At 38.7% G+C, this 20,029-nt stretch overlaps 1 protein-coding gene across 2 annotated transcripts; it reads right to left on the reverse strand.

Annotated features, from left to right (window-relative positions):
* Positions 1–20,017, reverse strand: LOC117300355 (E3 ubiquitin-protein ligase TRIM33-like). 2 transcript variants are annotated; one of them, XR_004520166.1, is made up of 4 exons: positions 19,912–20,017; positions 6,257–6,442; positions 937–3,934; positions 1–875 (listed from the first exon to the last, which is right to left on the reverse strand). XR_004520166.1 is itself a non-coding variant. In XM_033784120.1 (3 exons), the coding sequence occupies exons 2-3, from the start codon at positions 6,411–6,413 to the stop codon at positions 2,043–2,045; spliced, it is 2,049 nt and encodes a 682-aa protein (XP_033640011.1). In that variant the 5' UTR covers positions 6,414–6,442; positions 19,912–20,017; the 3' UTR covers positions 1–2,042. The 2 variants fall into 2 exon arrangements, 1 of the variants encoding a protein (XP_033640011.1); XM_033784120.1 differs by having other exon boundaries at positions 1–3,934.
* Between the last annotated feature and the right edge of the window lie 12 nt (positions 20,018–20,029).

The following is a 20,029-nucleotide window of genomic DNA, read 5'->3' on the forward strand; positions in this document are numbered from 1 at the left end:
TTATTGTTCGTAAGCATATACTCTTATGTTTGAAAGAAAAAAAAATATATTTCCAGGTGACTTTAATTGCCGCACTTTTGTCGCGCGAAAATCATTTGATGTCGACACGGCAAAAGAGCGACGTTTTAGCTCGCAGGCCTAATACTCTGTAAAAAAAAAAAACCTGGTGCCCCCATGTATACAATTAACAACACTCATCTTGACATTGTATCTAGTGTAATTATAAATACATGTATAAACACTTTACTTTTTGTGCAAATCTAACGGCACAATGTTTTGTTAGCAACCTAAACTACTACGTGGTAAACAACTACATATCTGCAAAACTCAAGTTGAACAAACCTACATACTAACTCGGAACGAGCGTCTTGTAAAATACCTAAGTTTTACGTATTTGACAAACTTAAAACAAAACGTCGCGACAACCTTTTGTTTCCCACAAACAAACTACGTGTTGAGTAAATATAAAATACGTCTGCACAACATTTTGGCAATTAATAATGCTACGTGGTAAATGAACCCTAATACTACGTCGACATAGCTTCTTATGAGTTATCTAAATACTACGTGGTGAACCAGCTTAACTACTATGTCGTCACAACGTCTTGTTAGCATCCTAAAGTATTACGTATTGGGAGAAACTAAATACTATGTCGTCCTGCACAACGGCTTGTTAGCAACCTAAATTATTACGTATTGGGAGAACCTAAACCATGTCGTCACAACGTCTTGTTATGGGAACCTAAATTATTACGTATTGGGAGAACCTAAACACTATGTCGTCACAACGTCTCGTTGTCAACCTAAATTATTACGTATTGGGATCCAGAGAACCTAAATTAATACTAAGTCGTCCCTCACGTCTCGTTGGCAACCTAAATTATTACGTATTGGGAGAACCTACATGCTATGTCGCCACAACGTCTCGTTGGCAACCTAAATATTACGTATTGGGAGAACCTAAACACTATGTCGTCACAACGTTTTGCTAGAAACCTAAATATTAGGCCCCCTCCGTGGTGAGAAAACAAAAGTACTACGTCTAGTTAGCAACCTAAATATTACATGTATAGAGAGAACCTAATTAATACGTCGGCACAACGTATTTTATATCTTAAGACAACTAAAATACAACGTTCAGAGAACCTAAATACTACGTCGACACAATTATTGGTCTTGTTGCAAACCTAAATATTACGTAGAGAAAACCTAAACTACTTGTTATCGTTAACAACCTAAATAATACATGTTGAGAGAACCTAAATACTACGTCAGTACAACGTCTCTTTGGCAGCCTAATTATTAAGTGTTGAGAGAACCTAAAATACGTACTACGTCGGCACAGCGTCTTGTTAGCAACCTAAATATTACGTGTGCTGAGAACCTAAATACTGTACGTCGGCACAACGTCTCCTTGGCAACCTAAATATTAGGCTACGTATTGTGAGCGAACCTATATACTACGTCAGCCATCGTCGTGGCAGCAAACTACGTGTTCAGAAAACAAAAATACAACGTCGGCAAAACGGCTAGTTGCAGAGAACTTAAATACTGTACGTCGGCACAACGTATTTTGTAGTATTTTAAGACACGTTAAACCGGAGGTCGTTGGTTCAAATCCCGCTCTAGTCAATTTTTCTTTGTTCAACCCTAAATCATTTAAAAATGCACCCAGTCAGTTTCCCTTGTGGTTTATTATTTGGTATTTTAAGACAACTAACTATAAATACAATGTTGTCAAAACATTTGCTTTAAACCTATACGTAACGTCGAATTTTTAAAAGCAATGAACACTGTACTACCAAATTGAAACATTAATTTGAAAAAGAGAAAAATTCTGACCTATCATGTGACTTTGTCAGGGCGTTGCCCTCGGACGCAACACGCTAACCTTATCAGACATTGCACGATGTTTTAGCTACGCAATGTGTTAGCTGGGAACTTCTTGTATAGATGACAGATATGTTAATCAATTTTTCTCATTACATGCAATTGATACATGTCTGTACTGAACAAAATGCCCTTTTTTTTATTCCAACTCTTCAAACCCTCTGAAAGACCTTCACGGAATGTCTGTCTGCGACCATCAGCTCACCAATTGGGCTAAAGGAAATTCCAATGGGATTGTATAAGTTTTTTGTCACCAAGCCAACATAGCTTCCCTCTGCACTATAATGGTGGATCTCACCGGTACCCCGCTCCAACCCAGTGTGCACTGCGATGTAAATCTCACCAGTCTTATCAATGCAAACACCAGTGGGCTTCACAGACTTTTTATTGACAACTGTTGAAACATTAAAATTTTCTTTTCCCGAAAAGTCAACGGATACCAGTCGGGACTTCTCGTAGTTGGTGTAGATCAGGGACTGTGTTTTGTTGCAGATAGCGATGTGTTTGTCTATCAGCTTGGCTAATATGGAGATTGGGTTTGATCCGTCTTCGTCAAAGAGCATGATCGTCTCCTGGTCACCTATGGCTATCTTCCCGCCCCCTGCATCCATGCATTTGGCCGATGATACATCTTTTGGTAACACCAGTCTGGAAATGAAAATCCCATCCTTGTCGAACACCTTTATTGCCGAGTCCAAAACCAGACTGTGCTCCGAGCTGGACAAGGCGATGTCGACAGGGCTGATGAAAATTCCCTTAGGGTCCTGGCTTTTAATGGTACCCTTGTTAACACCTTTTGAGGTTAATGTCACCACTGTGTTGGTAAGACCATCCAAAACTACCATGTCACCGTTCAAACGGCCAACAGCAGCCTTCACCCATTCAAAATTAATGTCAAGGACGGAGTTGTTTCCAAATTCATTCTTAAGGCCCCATAATTCTTCAAAGACCAATTCCCCAAGGTTGTTACCACTGGATAAACTTTCTGTAAAGTCAATGAATGTTAGATCAAGAGGGACACTCTCTGCTTTCTTCTTGGAAATACAATTCAGGTTCTTCAAGATTTGTACCTTCAGAGTGATGAGGTCATGGCAGTCTTCGTCACTGATCATGCTTCTTACCCTTTTCAAGATAAATTCTGCTTTAGTTGCATTCGTGTTCGCAACCCAGCACTTGTCTAGTACTTCACTCCTCTCTTTTGCCACAGACTCTGCCTTGTCCTTGAGGATCTTAAGTCTTTTGGTGAGCTTTCCTAGCTCTGACTTCTTCTTCTTTGCCATCTTTTGAAGCACTTCCGCCACATTGGATTCCAACTTCTTTCTGGTTTGTTCCGCTAAGGTCTTTGCAGCTTGGAGCTTCTTAGCATTTCGCTCCAGTGGTGTTAAGACCTTTAGGATATCAGAGCGGCAGGATGCTGCTGCTGTTTTTATTTCAACATAGTCGTGATTGGGCTTACAGTGTTTGAAGGCCACACACTTCAAACATATCGTCTCTTGACAGGTAATGCAGAACATGCAAAGGTCATGCCCCGCGTGATGTCTGCACTTCTCCATTTGTGCCTGCAGGGGCACCTTGCCAGATGATAGATCTTCCAAACTGTGGAATATATGCGACTTCATCTTGTTGAATCTCTGATGTGCCATCTTGCAAGTGAAGCAAACAAACTCTTCACAGTTCTTGCAGTGAGCGACGGCAACTCTCTTTTCTTGGCAAGCTTGGCAAAGAGTTGGATAACCCTGGGGCAAAAGCTGTTTTCCTTGCTCTTCGATTAATTTAGTGGCAATGAAGTCTTTGCAAAGACCCGACACTCCCATCAGTGGTACATCGGTATCCTGGTGACAATCTGGGCAACGTAGTTGTTTTCCCGAGCTGGTCTTGTAAACCTCAGGCTTGTCAAGGCACTTCAGACAGAAGCTATGAAGGCAGTCAAGAAATCTTGGGTCGATGTATTGGTGATTGCACAGTTTGCAGAGGACGGCCTGCCCGTCGTTGCTTTGTAGAGATGTTGCATCACTCTGGTGACTAGTGGAAGGTTTATACTCATCTGTTAAAGATAAATAGAAAGAAGAACAATATGCATTTGAAGGTTAAGGTTAAGTTACACAGTCAGCCCTCCTAATGCTTGACCATTCAATGTCATTCACTGTGATTTTAAATGATAGATAAGGCGTTACTAGATCCCACCCTGTGTCTCGAAACCAGGTGAGCAACAGGGGTGTATTGGCCCAGCTTTAAGCTGTTCCCTTTGGGGCCTTTGTTACAAAGTCCACAACCATAGCTCCTCTACTGGTGGAACCAAACAATAGACAAAGCTTCAGCTGGGATAATCCACCCTAGTCAGGGAGATGGCTCAAAAAATTTAAACAGCTTCGATAACTTTATACTAACAGCTCCAGACAGGAAACCGGTCTGGAAAATCAATACCTGATGGAATGGTAATCAAAGCCTGAAATATGGTATCATATGGTGAATGCATTTTACTCAGTACCTTCTATTCCTACTATCATTCAGTCTGGTTTAAAGTGGTAAATACACAATGCAAGCCTGAAATATGATGTCAAGTGGTAAACACATCTTAATAGTTCACAGTAAACTCTCCTACAGTCTGACCATTATAAGACAGTGTTTTTGAATGATAGGTAAACTTTACCAGCCAACACCATAGATAATGTTGTAAAGGCATTTTTCACTGTACAAAGTCACCCCTCCTACTGTTTGTCTAATTAATATCATTCATTGGCTTTTGAAAGATATGAACATAGGTAAACTAAACCAGCCGGCAATATGATATGATGAATGCATATTTTGTATTATAACACCCCTTGCAAGTATTCTGCCTGCTCATTGGTTTAGAGCGCGTCACATGACATGTCTTAGTTTTGCTAGACAACGGCCGTGTGATAGTGCGTCGGTTTGCCATGCGCTAGTCCGGCGTGCAGTACCCAGACGTCTGTTGCGTGTACAAGGATGATAAATGAATAGTCTGTAACCATTTCGGATTGCACGACACTACATGCAGCACAGTAAAAGTGTTTGCAATCTGTATTCGCGTCGTCCGTGGATTGTAGCATTCAGGTCTGTAACTTAATAATAGTACAGTATTTAGAAATGTTTGGGGTGTTATAAAACAAATATTGACTGCTTTTACTCGTGCAATGGTTAAAAACTATGACTCCCTCGGTGATCCCCGTAGCGTTCTATTTTCCCTCGGCTTCGCCTCGGGAAAATAGAACGCTCCCGGGGATCACCTCAGGAGTCATAGTTTTAACCATAGCACTCGGAGCAGTCAATATTTGTATATTATAACACCTATTATAAATATTCTGCCTTTTCATTGGTTTAGAGCGCGTCACATGATATGTCTTAATTTACTAGACAGCGGCCGTGTGATAGTGCATCGATTGCCGTGTGATAGTGCGTCGTTTGCCGTGTGATAGTGCGTCGTTTGGCGTGTAATAGTCCGACGACTATTACACGGCGTACAGTGCCCAGACGTCTTTTTAACCAACTCGAACCCAATCAGTTGTGCACCTGTATATCTGAAATGCGCGTAGGAACGTTACGTGTACTACTGTACGAAGATGATAAATAGTCTGTTGGTGTGTTAAACAATATTGACTGTTTTAACTTGTGGTATGGTTAAACTACGACTCCCTCGGTGATCCCCAGAACGTTCCATTTTCAACGCTCCGGGGATCACCTTGGGAGTCGTAGTTTTAACCATAGCTCTCGAAGCAGACAATATTTGTATACGCACATTATTAGTTAAATTTTTACTGAGATGTGGCACCCAAGAACCGTGAATTTAGTATGTAATGGGAAACTTTAGACTATCTGCCAATCACCAAGAGAGGGCGCTCTTCACCAGGTAATGTCAACAACTTAGGAATAGGAGAAGCATGAGTGACGGTCACTGACAGCAAATACCTTGTGTTTTGCGTGTTTTTGATTTTGTATTTCGATTTAGCCAAACTGTATTTTGTTTTTCATAACACAATGCCAGCATAAACCAAACTGTTCTGGAACAGGACGTACTGGACACTAGTTTCCCAAGGATAACAAGCGGTGTGCATGAGTTTTTGGGAGTGTTTCTTTTAGGGTTATTCCAAAATGCTGACCTACCAAAAATTGAGAAGAAATCTGAAGTTTAGTTGTATGACAATGTATCTGATTAAATTTTCAAGAGGCTGAGAGACTTCTTAATATTTTTTTAGTATTTTTGAATTTTTAGCATTTAACATAGGAGTTGTGCACCCTTACCTGGTAGGTCTGCTGCCCTCTAGTGGCAGAGCTTTCAACAAGTCTCCCATTGGTCAACTCGTTAGACATGTTTTCAAAAACAGGCGATTATAAAGGTACCACATACCTTTGAACGCTGGCAGTAGTAATGTTGATTGGCCTTGTTCTTCTTGAAGGTTTGATTCTTGCTTGACTTGATGCATGGGTTGCAAATCCATCATTTTCCTTTTTTTGGTCTCAGGCTGGCCTATCACCTCATTTACTACAACGTTACGGTTGTCCATGGCTGTCACCAAGTCACGATTGAATAAAGCTACAAAGACAAAGTAACAATGTTCAAATTCATTACACTATTCCAAAAAAAGGCAGAGAGGGCGCATTATTACGCAGCGTTCCAGAAAAACTGGGATAAAAACCACTGATCTAACTGCGTGGTGTCTGTTTGAGATTGCTATGGCCAGAGATGCTGTCAACGACCGCAAAGCAGTTAGCTAGTTCCTTAACCAAAAATCGAGCTAATAAAATTGTTTCAGGGTAGTTTTTAATCGTACAGAATAAAACAGAATAAAATCATTAGGTGTTCGGGCCAACAGCCCGAAACACCTCTTATTTTCAACTTGTTCATTTTTAAAACTAAATAAAAACCTACTTTACTGCAGCAGTCCTTCACCATACTATAGGTAAATTTCAATTCGTTGAACCACTGAATTTGCCATTAAAAAAAATGCACACCATTATTCCTTGTTTGTTTAAAATTCAGGCAAAAACAAGTTCGCAGAAAAAAACAATATGTTTCCAGATTCAGCTCATGCTAGACAGGCTCTTTAGGCTGTACATCAATATCGGTGCCGCATCATCAGGCAATCACCGTGCAGAAAAACCATGCTGCCTATAATAATGGTGGCTTTTTGCGTAACGGAAGTTTGTAGTCAGGTGGCTTAGCGAAATTACTGTTACACGGCAGACAAAAGCACTATCTTTTGGCACAGGGCTTCTTAAAGTCACCTGGAAGTGGTATTTTGTCAAAATAAAGCTTTTGTCACTAAAATATGTGTTTTGATGAGTGGAATATCAGGCATCAACCTTTAGCTTCAGAGGGGCAAGGCCACTTGGCCTCATAAGCTCTCAAAAAGAAAGGGGCACCAAGGCCAACTGAAAGGGCACCAAGGCCAATTTCAAACCTTTATTTGTTGATGATTATGTTAAAATACTTTCCACTGATTTCAAGATGGTGGTCAATTTTCCAACCCATATTTATTTCATTTTCGCTGAAATTGAATAAAAGTTTAAAAATATTTGTTTCTGAATTATTTACAGTTTTTTTTTGCAGCGCTCGAATTGCAAACGATTACCCCAGTAATTAACTTACCCCCAAACCCTTATTCATCGACTTAATTAAACTCCCTTCTGGTCATCTGACAACAAATCGTTGCTCCAGAACAAAGAATTGTTGAAAAAATCTTACAGAAAAAATATTAAGAAAAATAATTCCCTGCGTGTTAATCTGAAGAAAAAAGATCAATTAGTCTCTGGCTCACCACTACCCCAACTCTGCGAGACAAACGAGCCCAACCCACCCCACGCCAACAACCCCCATCATACACCAACAACCCGGAGGCTCAGCTAAATCCGATGATTTGGAAAAATATTTATTTCTTTTTTTCCCTTCTTTTTTTATATAAATATGATAAAGAAAATTAAAAACGAACCCTCAACCCCTTAGCACAAAATAATTGGCCTAGCATTTAGCTAAACTTGTAAGTTGTATTTTGCATGCCGGCGTTTATGCCATGCTAGACTGCGCTAAATAATTATTATAAAAAGAGTAAACAAACGCACCTAATTAAAAAATGCTTCTAAAGTTGGCACTTTGCTACCACTCTAGCCCTTTCGCCTTCCTGCTTATTTTTGCATCTTTTGTGGGGATGGCATGCTGATTAATCAATAATGAACTTGATGGAGTATGATGATTGCCAAATTAGGGCTCTGCCGTTTGACGTTTTACAATTCCACGCTTTTTGTGTGTACACAAACATGTGTTTGGCAATGAAAAATTGCCATAATGAATGTCTCCTGGAGGGATCACATCACCAACCTGGAGCTGGTCACTGTCTACGGCACCCAGAGCTACCAGCCAACAAAGTCATCGTGTGGGAGCCCACTCACGGCAGGTGCGGCCCCGGAAGACCCAACAAGACCATCCTAAAGACCTTGATTGAAGACGCAGGAGTAGTCAACAAGGAGGAGCTAATCAGCTGTATGCAGGATAGAGTTGTGTGGCGTGTCAGACATAGAGCCTGAATCAAACATGCTGCATGCGACAACTTTGGTGGACTGAGTGAGTGAGCCTCGATGACGACAGTCAATTTTTCATTCCTGTGTGGACTTTCATTCAACTTTAAAACTCCAAGATGGCCGCCATAAAAAAGAAAACATTGCTTCTGTTCTATTTGTATGCATTAGCCATGCAAATGTATGTATCAGACGTGACTTACAAGGTTAGATCTTGAAAACCCAAGATGGCTACTTTAAAACAAAGAAGGCACTGTTGCTCTTCTGAGTGGTTCAATTAGAATCCTTGACCGTGAAAACATATATTTGGTCACCATAATTGTGATTATAAGTGATTAAGAAGGTGAGATATTGATAAAATATGTGTTTCCTTCATACACCGGCCATCTTGAAAACCCAAGATGGCCGTAGTATAAAAGAAAGAAGGCACTGCTGCTCTTCTGAGTGGTACAGTTGGATCCATTGACCATGGAAATATATATTTGGACACAATATTTTTTATTCTATGTGACTTTGGAGGCGAGATACCGGCAAATATGGGTTTTTTATATGGTGACCGTCTTAAAAATCCAAGATGGCCGCCATGACAAAGAAATAAAGCACTTTTGCTTTTCTAAGTGGTGAAGATGTATTCCTTGACCATGGAAATGTATATCTAGACACCATAATTGTGATCCTAGGTGACTCAGGAGGTGAGATACTGGCAAAAACAGGTTTTTAAATGGCGGCCATCTTGGAAATCCAAGATGGCCGCCATAATACGTCTTGGTGAGGTGGTTCCTATCAAAAATGCAAAGCTTAGGTAATAAGGACCACGTGGAAAAAATTTGGTGCTTTTGTCTGGAACGTCCACATCCATTCGCTAAGCTGCCTGACTACCATCTTTAGTTGAAATACACCTGGTTGACATTGCCGGAAAAATGCAAGAAAAAACTTTTTCAAACGTACAAACTCACGTCCAGGACTTGAATGTACTTGCACGTACGTGTGTTCGATGTTCGATCGAGGCAAAGTCTTCCTCGATTGACGTCACAAAAGGGGTAGGCGGAGTCACCCCCATCCACACAACTTTATTTAATTTGTTAAACATATAAATCTTCAAAAACAATTACTCAAACAATTATTTTATTGTTCAGGAACATATACTCTAATGTTTGAAGGGGAAAAAAAAAATCTATTTCCAGGTGCCTTTAAGGGTCTGTTAATTAATATTAGCCGAGGAGAACTCTAGAATTTTCTATATTTTTTATGTAAATCAAAACAAAAATTTTGAAAATGGCGGCCAATTTTGACTCACATGCTCACAGGTAGTTGGACAATAGTACTCAAATAATTGATCTCACTAGTACGACTTAGATAAAATGATAAGTCAATTTACTGACATAATTTATCTCAACAAGTCGACTTTAGATAAAATGATAAGTCGACTTACTGACATAATTTATCTCAACAAGTCGACTTAGATAAAATGATAAGTAAACTTACTGACATAATTTATCTCAACAAGTCGACTTAGATAAAATGATAAGTCGACTTACTGACACAATTTATCTCAACAAGTCGACTTAGATAAAATGATAAGTCGACTTACTGACATAATTTATCTCAACAAGTCGACTTAGATAAAATGATAAGTCGACTTACTGACACAATTTATCTCAACAAGTCGACTTAGATAAAATGATAAGTCGACTTACTGACATAATTTATCTCAACAAGTCGACTGAGATAAAATGATAAGTAAACTTACTGACATAATTTATCTCAACAAGTCGACTTAGATAAAATGATAAGTCGACTTACTGACACAATTTATCTCAACAAGTCGACTTAGATAAAATGATAAGTCGACTTACTGACATAATTTATCTCAACAAGTCGACTTAGATAAAATGATAAGTCGACTTACTGACATAATTTATCTCAACAAGTCGACTTAGATAAAATGATAAGTAAACTTACGGACATAATTTATCTCAACAAGTCGACTTAGATAAAATGATAAGTAAACTTACTGACATAATTTATCTCAACAAGTCGACTTAGATAAAATGATAAGTCGACTTACTGACATAATTTATCTCAACAAGTCGACTTAGATAAAATGATAAGTAAACTTACGGACATAATTTATCTCAACAAGTCGACTTAGATAAAATGATAAGTAAACTTACTGACATAATTTATCTCAACAAGTCGACTTAGATAAAATGATAAGTAAACTTACGGACATAATTTATCTCAACAAGTCGACTTAGATAAAATGATAAGTAAACTTACTGACATAATTTATCTCAACAAGTCGACTTAGATAAAATGATAAGTAAACTTACAGACATAATTTATCTCAACAAGTCGACTTAGATAAAATGATAAGTAAACTTACTGACATAATTTATCTCAACAAGTCGACTTAGATAAAATGATAAGTAAACTTACGGACATAATTTATCTCAACAAGTCGACTTAGATAAAATGATAAGTAAACTTACGGACATAATTTATCTCAACAAGTCGACTTAGATAAAATGATAAGTAAACTTACGGACATAATTTATCTCAACATGTCGACTTAGATAAAATGATAAGTCGACTTACTGACACAATTTATCTCAACATGTCGTCTTAGATAAAATGATAAGTAAACTTACTGACATAATTTATCTCAACATGTCGACTTAGATAAAATGATAAGTAAACTTACTGACATAATTTATCTCAACATGTCGACTTAGATAAAATGATAAGTCGACTTACTGACATAATTTATCTCAACAAGTCGACTTAGATAAAATGATAAGTCGACGTACTGATATAATTGATCTCACCAAGTCTACAGAAACTAAGACGTTGACTTACACACAGCCTGAACACGCGTTGCAACGTGCGTGTATCAAATCGTGCATACAAGCACTATATGAGAGCACGTTATCTGCACCTTGTCCAACTCTGATTGTTTAAGTCAACTCAGGCATCCTCTTCAATTTTATTTTAGGTAACAAACAAACTGATTAATTTATTGATTTTATTTAAAAAGGTTAATGGCTGTTAGCAAACTGCGTCCAACTAAAACTATATGATGTACGTGCAAAATATTGTTACCATGGCCTCACGTTTTGACCCTACTAGATAGCTACGTGAGAAGAATTAGATAATAAATTATGAATTCAATTCAAAAGGATCAAAGTTTGTTTTCGCCTTTATTCATCAAACTAAGTCTTTACAAAAATAAAATAATATTCACAAGAAAATTTATGAATGGAAGGTAGCAGACAGCACACAATGGAACCGAGTTTGATAGTGACAATACAAAACGTGGACCATGAATCTATGCACAAATAAAATATATTCATAAGAATATCCAAACATAGATTTGTCTGGTGCATAAAATGATGTCCCAGCCATGGGATTGTTTGTGTGTGTTTTGCTACTTTCCTCGCTCCCCAACCAAAATGACTATAGTACGTCTCTATTAAATAACAATGGTATATTTTGACATGTATTGTTTTTTCTTCAGCGGAGTTGTGGGCCCATTTTCTCCAGTATTATTTTTATCACACACCTTTTTTGTCATGTTCTCTTTTATACCCAGTTCAGATCACCCCCTATATGGTTTGCTTGTGAACCGTGCTGTGTCGCGTTTGAGGATGCCTTGCTTCCCACTCCTCTTTTCCGCGTATTATTAGGCTCGGATATGAGTAATTTATTTCACCATTTAATGAATAGTGCAAAGTTGAAAAGGAATCTCCGGCGTCGGCGGACAGAATTCCCTGCAATTTTACAAGTTGAAGAAAAAAAGTCTCTTTGACGGCATTCAGACTTCGTGCTGTACACCAAATATAACGAGCGAACATGGTTCTAAATTAGTGTTCGTTCCAATATTTTGCTAGTATAATTTTGAAATGATGCTCGTTTCGAAACGTTCTTTCCAGGTGTCGAGCGGATTAAAGCACCGAACTCAAGCTGGTGCTTCTGTTCGAGTCCTGGTCGTGATACTTGTGTCCCTGAGCAAGACACTTAACTACTGGTTCCATGTGTAAATGGGTACATGTGAGGGCAGAAATTGTTCTTGTTATTGAATTAGGGAATAAAAGCGTATCCACTAGTTCTTTCACGGCCGTTTAAAACAGGCAGGGTTGATTTGCCGTGTGATAAAGGCCCGAGCCGATTCTAGGCCTTTATCAAACGACAATTCGACCCTGCAAGGTTTTAAACGGCCGTGAAAAAAAATTAGTAGACACACCTTTATTCCCATTCAAAAATACCTTTTTGGTTAAAAGGCGAGTTACATGTACATGTACGATGTTTGTACGAGTGTGTTGCATGCCTATTTCCGACAGTTTCCGGTTCCGTTCGTGCGCATGCGCGTATAGTCTTGGTGCAACACGCTGGTTTTCCTTTACCACACAGCGCTAGCGCGGCCAACTCACCGACAGCGCCTGCATCGCCCGTAACAAGAAACGTCTCGCATCAAGACTAGCGCGGAATATCCGCTCACATCCGGTTATAAACACTGGTCATTATCAAAGGTTTAAATCCCCCACGACGCGCTCTCCGCCAATAGGAATAGTGAAACTGTCTATTTATGAATAGCCGATTAGCTGTACATGTACTCCCCAGTGAGCTGAGATGGTTGGTTTTAAGGAATGAAACAAGGCCCAGTGACCAGGGCCTGCAAGGGTGATAATGTTGGAAGGCGAATTTTCAACCTGGGTCATTCGCTCGGGAATCTGGTAAGTTTTTGTGCCTTTTCTTCAAATTATTTCCTCAATGGTGTTTTGAGTGATATTGTAGGATTCATTAGATATTGAGGATCAAGTTTGTGTTTCTAGAAATTGTGTCATGATTTTCAAAAGTGGTAAAAAATTGAGCAAATCTGCTGACTAGCTTTCGAAATAGTACGTTTTTAACCATTTCGCCCTGCACACATTGCGTTTGCTTCGTAACCCTCCGGCTACGCCGTCGGCAGGAGGGTTACGTTATCGCAACTGAGGGCATAGTCATGGTTTTGACAACACCGAGGGCCTATAATTTCAACTGTGCCCCGAATATTAAGCAGTCAATATTACTTTTATATACCAAATAGTATAGATTCTTCTAATCTGATTGGTTAAAAGATTTCATGAACTGGGCCTTGATTGTGAAATGTATAAAAGTGTAATAACTTACCAAAATCATGTCTTCGTGTTCGCATACACGGGTAAAATATATCGTAGGAGTTCCTGTTTTCGAGGTGTCCCTAAAATCGTGGCAAATCTTTTACCTCTCTGTGCGCGATGTAAACAGTCCCTAGATAAAAATTGTGTGGTTTTATTTGCCAAGCAAAGAGTCTCCTCTCCCTTGACCAAAACTTAGAAACACGTAAGGCTCCACTGGTCATTTGCAAAAAGTTTGGAATTTTAGGCATTTCTACAAGGTTCAAAAACATTTCATAATGATGAGGCCATATAAAAATATTTGCCCACCGAAAAAGTTTCATCAAACACTATTTCAATTCACAATTCATGATGATCAAAATCATGTGACTGAATGTTTTGCTGAGCATTCTGGAAAAAAATACCGAGGCTTAAAGAAGCCATGTGCCTTATATCATTTTCTAATATTTTTGGAGATTTTAATTTTTTAACCCTCATATCAATATTATTATTAATATTTAAATTTAAACATCAGCTTGTTGATTCAATTATCACTGTTTATGTATACGCTTTATTATAAATATTAAGAGAAATTTTTTTTGCAAGTTACCATGGTAATTTTTAAAATTTAATAAAAAAATATTTTGAATAAAATGAAGGCAACTGCTGGCTATAGAGTCATACACAGAGTCTCAAAGAACACTTGTAGTCACTGCAGATGTTTCTTCCATGTATGGCTTCACCGGGAAACCATACTTTCTTGTTTGCCGTGAAAACAGGAAAAACTCAAAACAAAGGGGGCCAGTTGAAGTCATCGAAGATCGGTGTGTGGTGTGAACATTTCAATGTTCATCAAGTTTTAATATATGTTTGCATAATTCATTATTAACAAATGAAGATAATTAGGGCATCAGTTGATATATGGCATCATTATTTTTTTCCAAATTCAAAGAAAAAGGCATAATAGCGTGAAAACTGGTAAGCGGAGGATACCAATCCAACACCGAACAAATCCAACGAGAGATAATAGATGCCGCCGACAGCAAAAGCACAAAGCAGCTGATAAAGTACGCCGTAAAAGTCTTTGAAGACTATCTAAAGCTCATTAACAACCACATTAAACCAACTTCTGTTGACGTAGATAAAAGTTGCGAGTTTGACATGAACACAAACAATTAAATTTCCCACACAAACATCTACGTTGAAAGGTCGTCTGCGAATAAAGGTCACAGCTATAGTTCATGCAGTAGTAGTTCGCGCCGTGACACGACGAGCGTATACAACGCATCAAACACTTGCGCGACCTACATGTAGGAATACAGTGTGTTGAGACGGATCCATTTTCCAGGGCGGGCATAGTCGATTGACTATGCTCCGGGCATAGTCAATATGACGTCATCTTGAAAGAAAAAGCGGGCATAGCTATTTACATGACTCCTGTTTTAACCAATCAGATTAGAGGATTCTATACATGAGGTATATAACAGAAAATGAGAACTTTCAAAAGGGACTGTTTGACCATAAACTCTGTTTTTACTACACAATATTGGGGGGGGGGGGGGATTATGCCCACTTTTAGTTCTCCATACCGAAAATTACTAAGTCAGAAGATGTGAAAGAGTTTACAAAATGCACTAAAAAGTTCTGTCTTCTTTCCTGGTCACGAGGATTCGGTTTTAGTTGGTTGTTTATTAATTGTAAATAGGTCTGATGTGCCTATACCTTGCGCTGTGACTGACCCTTTAAATGGTGTTTGATGCTTCGATAATAATGACAACCGGTTTTGCGCTTTTTACACCGAAGGTCGTGTCAAATACTACAGTATAGGTTCTAACCAAAGGTTTTTATTGACATTAAATATTTTAAGAATGATTACCAAACAATCATCTTCCTTTAAGGGACAACAACAATTGCGTTAAATGATTGCACATCGTAAAACGCACACGTATACGTTTTTACTGAAAACTTAGTTTTAAAATACTGAACCTACACGACCCGAACATTCGTGCTTTTTGTGTGTGAGTTTGGAAGCCCCATTACATCTTTTGACCTACGGTGGTGTCCTGTCCGAGGCATCAATCATAATTTAAAGAGAAAGTCAAGTCCTGTAAAATTATTTATTTACATAAATAAAGAAAATACGGGAACCCAGTCTTCTCACTTGGTGTATCTCTCAACGTAAGCATGAAATAAAAAAACCTGTAAAAATTTGAGCTCAATTGGTCGTTGAAGTTGCGAGATAGCGAAAGAAAACAATCATTGCCATATCTATAAGTCGACAAGGTCGATTTACCAAAATTGAATGGCTTATCTGTTGGTGTGGACGAAAAAACGAAAATGACGAAAGCTAAAAAAATAAACGGCTTTAAAGGGTCTATGTACTTTTTGGGGGGACAAAAGAACCCAATGTCCGTAGATTTACATTAAACTTACACAGTTTGAAGATAATGAAAGTAGAAAGCTTCCCTGAAAGTATTACTTGCTAAAGTGCTGTAGTAAATGAGAAATTAGTAAAACAATGTCATCAAAATAATTGTCGTCTCACTGATCAAGAGTCGAACATTATTTTAGCATGTAAAACGTATTTTCATGACATTGTTTTACTCATTTCTCAACAATTTCTCTAATATTTTCAGGGAAGCTCTCTATAATCATTATCTTCAAACGGTGTAAATGTGTGGACATTGTGTTTTGTGTTACAAAAAGTACCCAAATCCTTAAAGATGTGATGTTACGGCCTACAATGAAAAAGTTCGTCCGGCAAAGTTGAAGATAAGGGCTAAGGATTACTGATTCCGGTATGTTACAACTGAATGAGCAAGACATGAAATGATCATATAATAATTTTGATGAAATGAACTTGGCGGGCGCAATCCAACGCAGATATCCGACAGAGGCAGAGTGTACATCTTGAAGAAACTTGGAGGGTTAAATCGAACAAGTTTCCTCTGACGGTGTCCAGTGGCCAAGTTTAAAATTACTACTCGCCATTCAAAAAATACAAATAAAAATTATACTAAAATTAAACACTTGAAATAAATATTGTAGCCATTTGAGAAGAAGGAAATCACTAATCTATAAAATAAACTAACGTGTGGTACTGTAAGACATTCCATTAACCCCACCGCCACCCCAGCAACCGTTTTTACTATCACAATTTGGTAACTCCTGGGAGTACTATTTCCCAGGAATATGCACGGTCGTTTCACATACGATCAAACACCAGGAAATGTGGTTAACAGGTCAGCCTATGCGGAAGTTACAACATCAACAGTCGTTTTTTCCCATTGTGCAAAGAAAGGATACTGAATAGGCTTAAACCCTATTGGCAACCATTTGTTTAATGGCTTAAAATACTTTTAAATGTATGTTTCGTCTAAAACATTTTTTGCAGAGGGGAACAACAGTGCATTTTATAGACATTCCGGCCTTTAAAAAAACTAGTATCCTCACCGACCTTTTTTCTCTCTCAAGGTTTTCAGTTTTTCGTTGGGCAGAGGTCCGTTCATATCCGGCACCACGCAGGCAGTCAGCCAATTTTGAGAAAACTTTTTAAATTCTTGTATGCCCATCTATCTGGCCCAAAATTGAACTATAGTTTCAAAAAACATTAACGGTTAGGTGGTAGACAACCATGTCGATCGAAGAACTCAAATCTGACTCTGGACAACACAAGTTCACTATATGGCCAAGTAAATAAGAAATACCACACACGTGGCGTGTGTACGAGAAGGAAGCATGTTCACGCCAACTATTTATTCTATTCCTATTCCATTCACCTGGTCAATTTCTTTTAGTCATAATTTTATTTGTAAATCTCACTTATAATTTCGTATCTAAATGTAAACACTTTCAGAAGGAGAAAACAAAAAAGGGCTCATTGTACAGCGCGAATTATTTGGCGCGCTATTTTTGACGTCTGTGACAAACGTCTCAACACAGTGGAAGCAAAAGGTGGGGTAAGTTAAACCCGCTTTCGTTCTCGCTAGCTGCTTTTCCCGGGGGAAAAACGCTTTTCCCCGGGGTTAACTCCTTAACACTAACCCCGAGTAGGGTTAACTATATTTCCCGGGAAAGCATATATTTCATGGGATTTGTTTTGTAGTGTCAGATCGACGAAACGTTTTCATTTCCCGGGAAATACCTATAGTGTGATAACGGCTTAAAAGTTATACAAAATGGTAAACTTTCAAGAAGTCTAAAATAAAAGTAAATGTAAAATGTCAAAAGCAAACATTAGTAAAAATCAAAGTTATATCAAACCAAAGAGCAAGCCTTTGCCCATAATCATCTGACTATAAGTATTTCATTAAACCAAAACTAACCAAAATTCATAAAATCAAATCTTGAAATACAAAACTATTCTTTGCCTCTCGTCACGCTCAAATCGAAAAGTTGTTTCTAATAACCAACAGGTGGAAGCACACAAATCAACCACTCAATAAAACAGACTCAGTAAAAGTATCAGTCCCGATGCTACAGGACACGGTGTTCATGGCATCAGCAACAACAAAATCCCTGTTCGCATTGGACTGAATTTGGGTAAACTAACCGAGCCAATGGGTAACTTGCCCATTTTAAGTTCAATGCGAACAGCCCAGGAAGTTTTCCTCCCAGGTAACTTACCCAACCCGTATGGGTAGTTTAACCATGGTTTAACCGAGCCAGAAAGTCCAATGCGCACTCAGCGACTCGGTTAAATCTCCCATCTGTTCGTAACCCGAAGAAGCTGACATGTTTTCTCATGGAAGAATAAGATTTTCGTGATTCAATGCCAGCTCGACTAGTTTTCCCACTGTCAGGCAAGTTTACCCGAGTCAAATAAATCCAAGTGCGGACGGTGGGAAAGTTAACCCGTCGGAATGTTACCCAGCGTCATGGTTAAGTTACCCAAAATATTAATCCAGTGCGAACACGGCTTTATACTGTACAAGGCTTGTATAAATCTGCATACATATTTAATAGTTGAAAAATGTTGATGTTTAAATCAGTTTCTTTAATACTTACCAACACTTACCAGTTGAAATCTGTTCATATGAACTTCTCAATTAAAACTTAAAACACATTGGCACTCTGCTAGCCAGAACATCAATGTGTCAATATTATTAAATTGAAAGAACCTATAACCTTGTCTTTGTTTAAAGGCAGTGCAAAGACCAGTCTTTTCACTTGGTGTATCTCAACATATACAAAAAATAACAAACCTGTGAAAATTTGAGCTCAATCGGTCATCGAAGTTGCGAGATAATAATGAAAGAAAAAACACCCTTGTCACACGAAGTTGTGTGCTTTTAGATGGTTTATTTCGAGACCTCAAATTCTAAACTTGAGGTCTCGAAATCAAATTCGTTGAAAAATACTTCTTTCTCGAAATCTATGTCACTTCAGAGGGAGCCGTTTCTCACAATGTTTTATACCATCAACCTCTCCCCATTACTCATTACCAAGTAAGGTTTTATGCTTATAATTATTTTGAGTAATTACCAATAGTGTCCACTGCCTTTAAGATAATATAAAGTGGGAATATTCAATTGAAAAATAAATGACTATTACGCCTAGTACACTAAAACTGAAATCGGGCCAGCGGGTCACGAGTTCAACATTTGAGCCCTGTTGTGTTAATGTAACACAGCATTGATAGGTTTTACATTCGAGGCAATCACTAACATTATTAGAAACCCTCGGGGAAAAAACACTCACCCAGTGTTGTGGTAAACTTTGTAAACATAATCCGCAGTGTGAAATTTAAAGTCGGATGCTTTGAGCTACGGGATATTGCCAATGTTGGTTGCAACGGTTTTGGTTTTCCCCGTCGGCCTCTAACATACCAGCCGCACCAGACTACGTATACACACCCTGTGCCTTCATTTGCAAAAAGCATGTGGTGTAGATACATGTACATGGGTAGGTGTGGAACAGCGTGCGGGGAGCCCCAAACCTCCATTATTTGCGTATGAATGAATGTGCCATGGCCTTGAACTTCAGTCTAGGACTCGATTCAAGTCCCTTTCTTGTGCGAGATGTCCCTATATCATATCCGCGCTCCAAATCATATTTGTAGATATTGTAATGGATTCACCGCGGTAACTCGTTGGGTACCTCGGTATTGAGCACAGAGACCCGAGGGGAGGAACTCGACGTTTGGGGCATTGTGACCCAACACAAGGCGTCTAGATCAGTTCACGCGCACACACCACACAGGGCCGAGACTACAGTTAGTTTACACTTCACACTGATTACTGGACAGGTTTATTTAATAATTACTGGCAGATTATGTGAAAGAGGTCGGTTAATTGGTAATCGTAACTTATATCGATTAATTGGTAATCGTTACTTATATCGGATGCCAACTCACCCAAGGCCTGCGGTACGTCCAACACAACAATAAATATCAGCTAGGGCTCTGACTTCGACAATACAATACACACTCGAAGAGAGTCGAGAGAGGGAAGAGAACAGCGATTGCGTGCGAC

Source organism: Asterias rubens, chromosome 15 (genome assembly GCF_902459465.1).
Source record: "Asterias rubens chromosome 15, eAstRub1.3, whole genome shotgun sequence".
NCBI classification, from domain to species: Eukaryota; Metazoa; Echinodermata; class Asteroidea; order Forcipulatida; family Asteriidae; genus Asterias; species Asterias rubens.

Bases quoted from the DNA above. Each gene is read 5' to 3' on its own strand.
- LOC117300355 (XM_033784120.1), bottom strand. From the start codon at position 6,413: ATGGACAACCGTAACGTTGTAGTAAATGAGGTGATAGGCCAGCCTGAG. The intron at 3,935-6,256 runs GTATGTGGTACC...TATCTTTAACAG, and splicing joins ACTACTGCCAGCGTTCAAAG to ATGAGTATAAACCTTCCACT.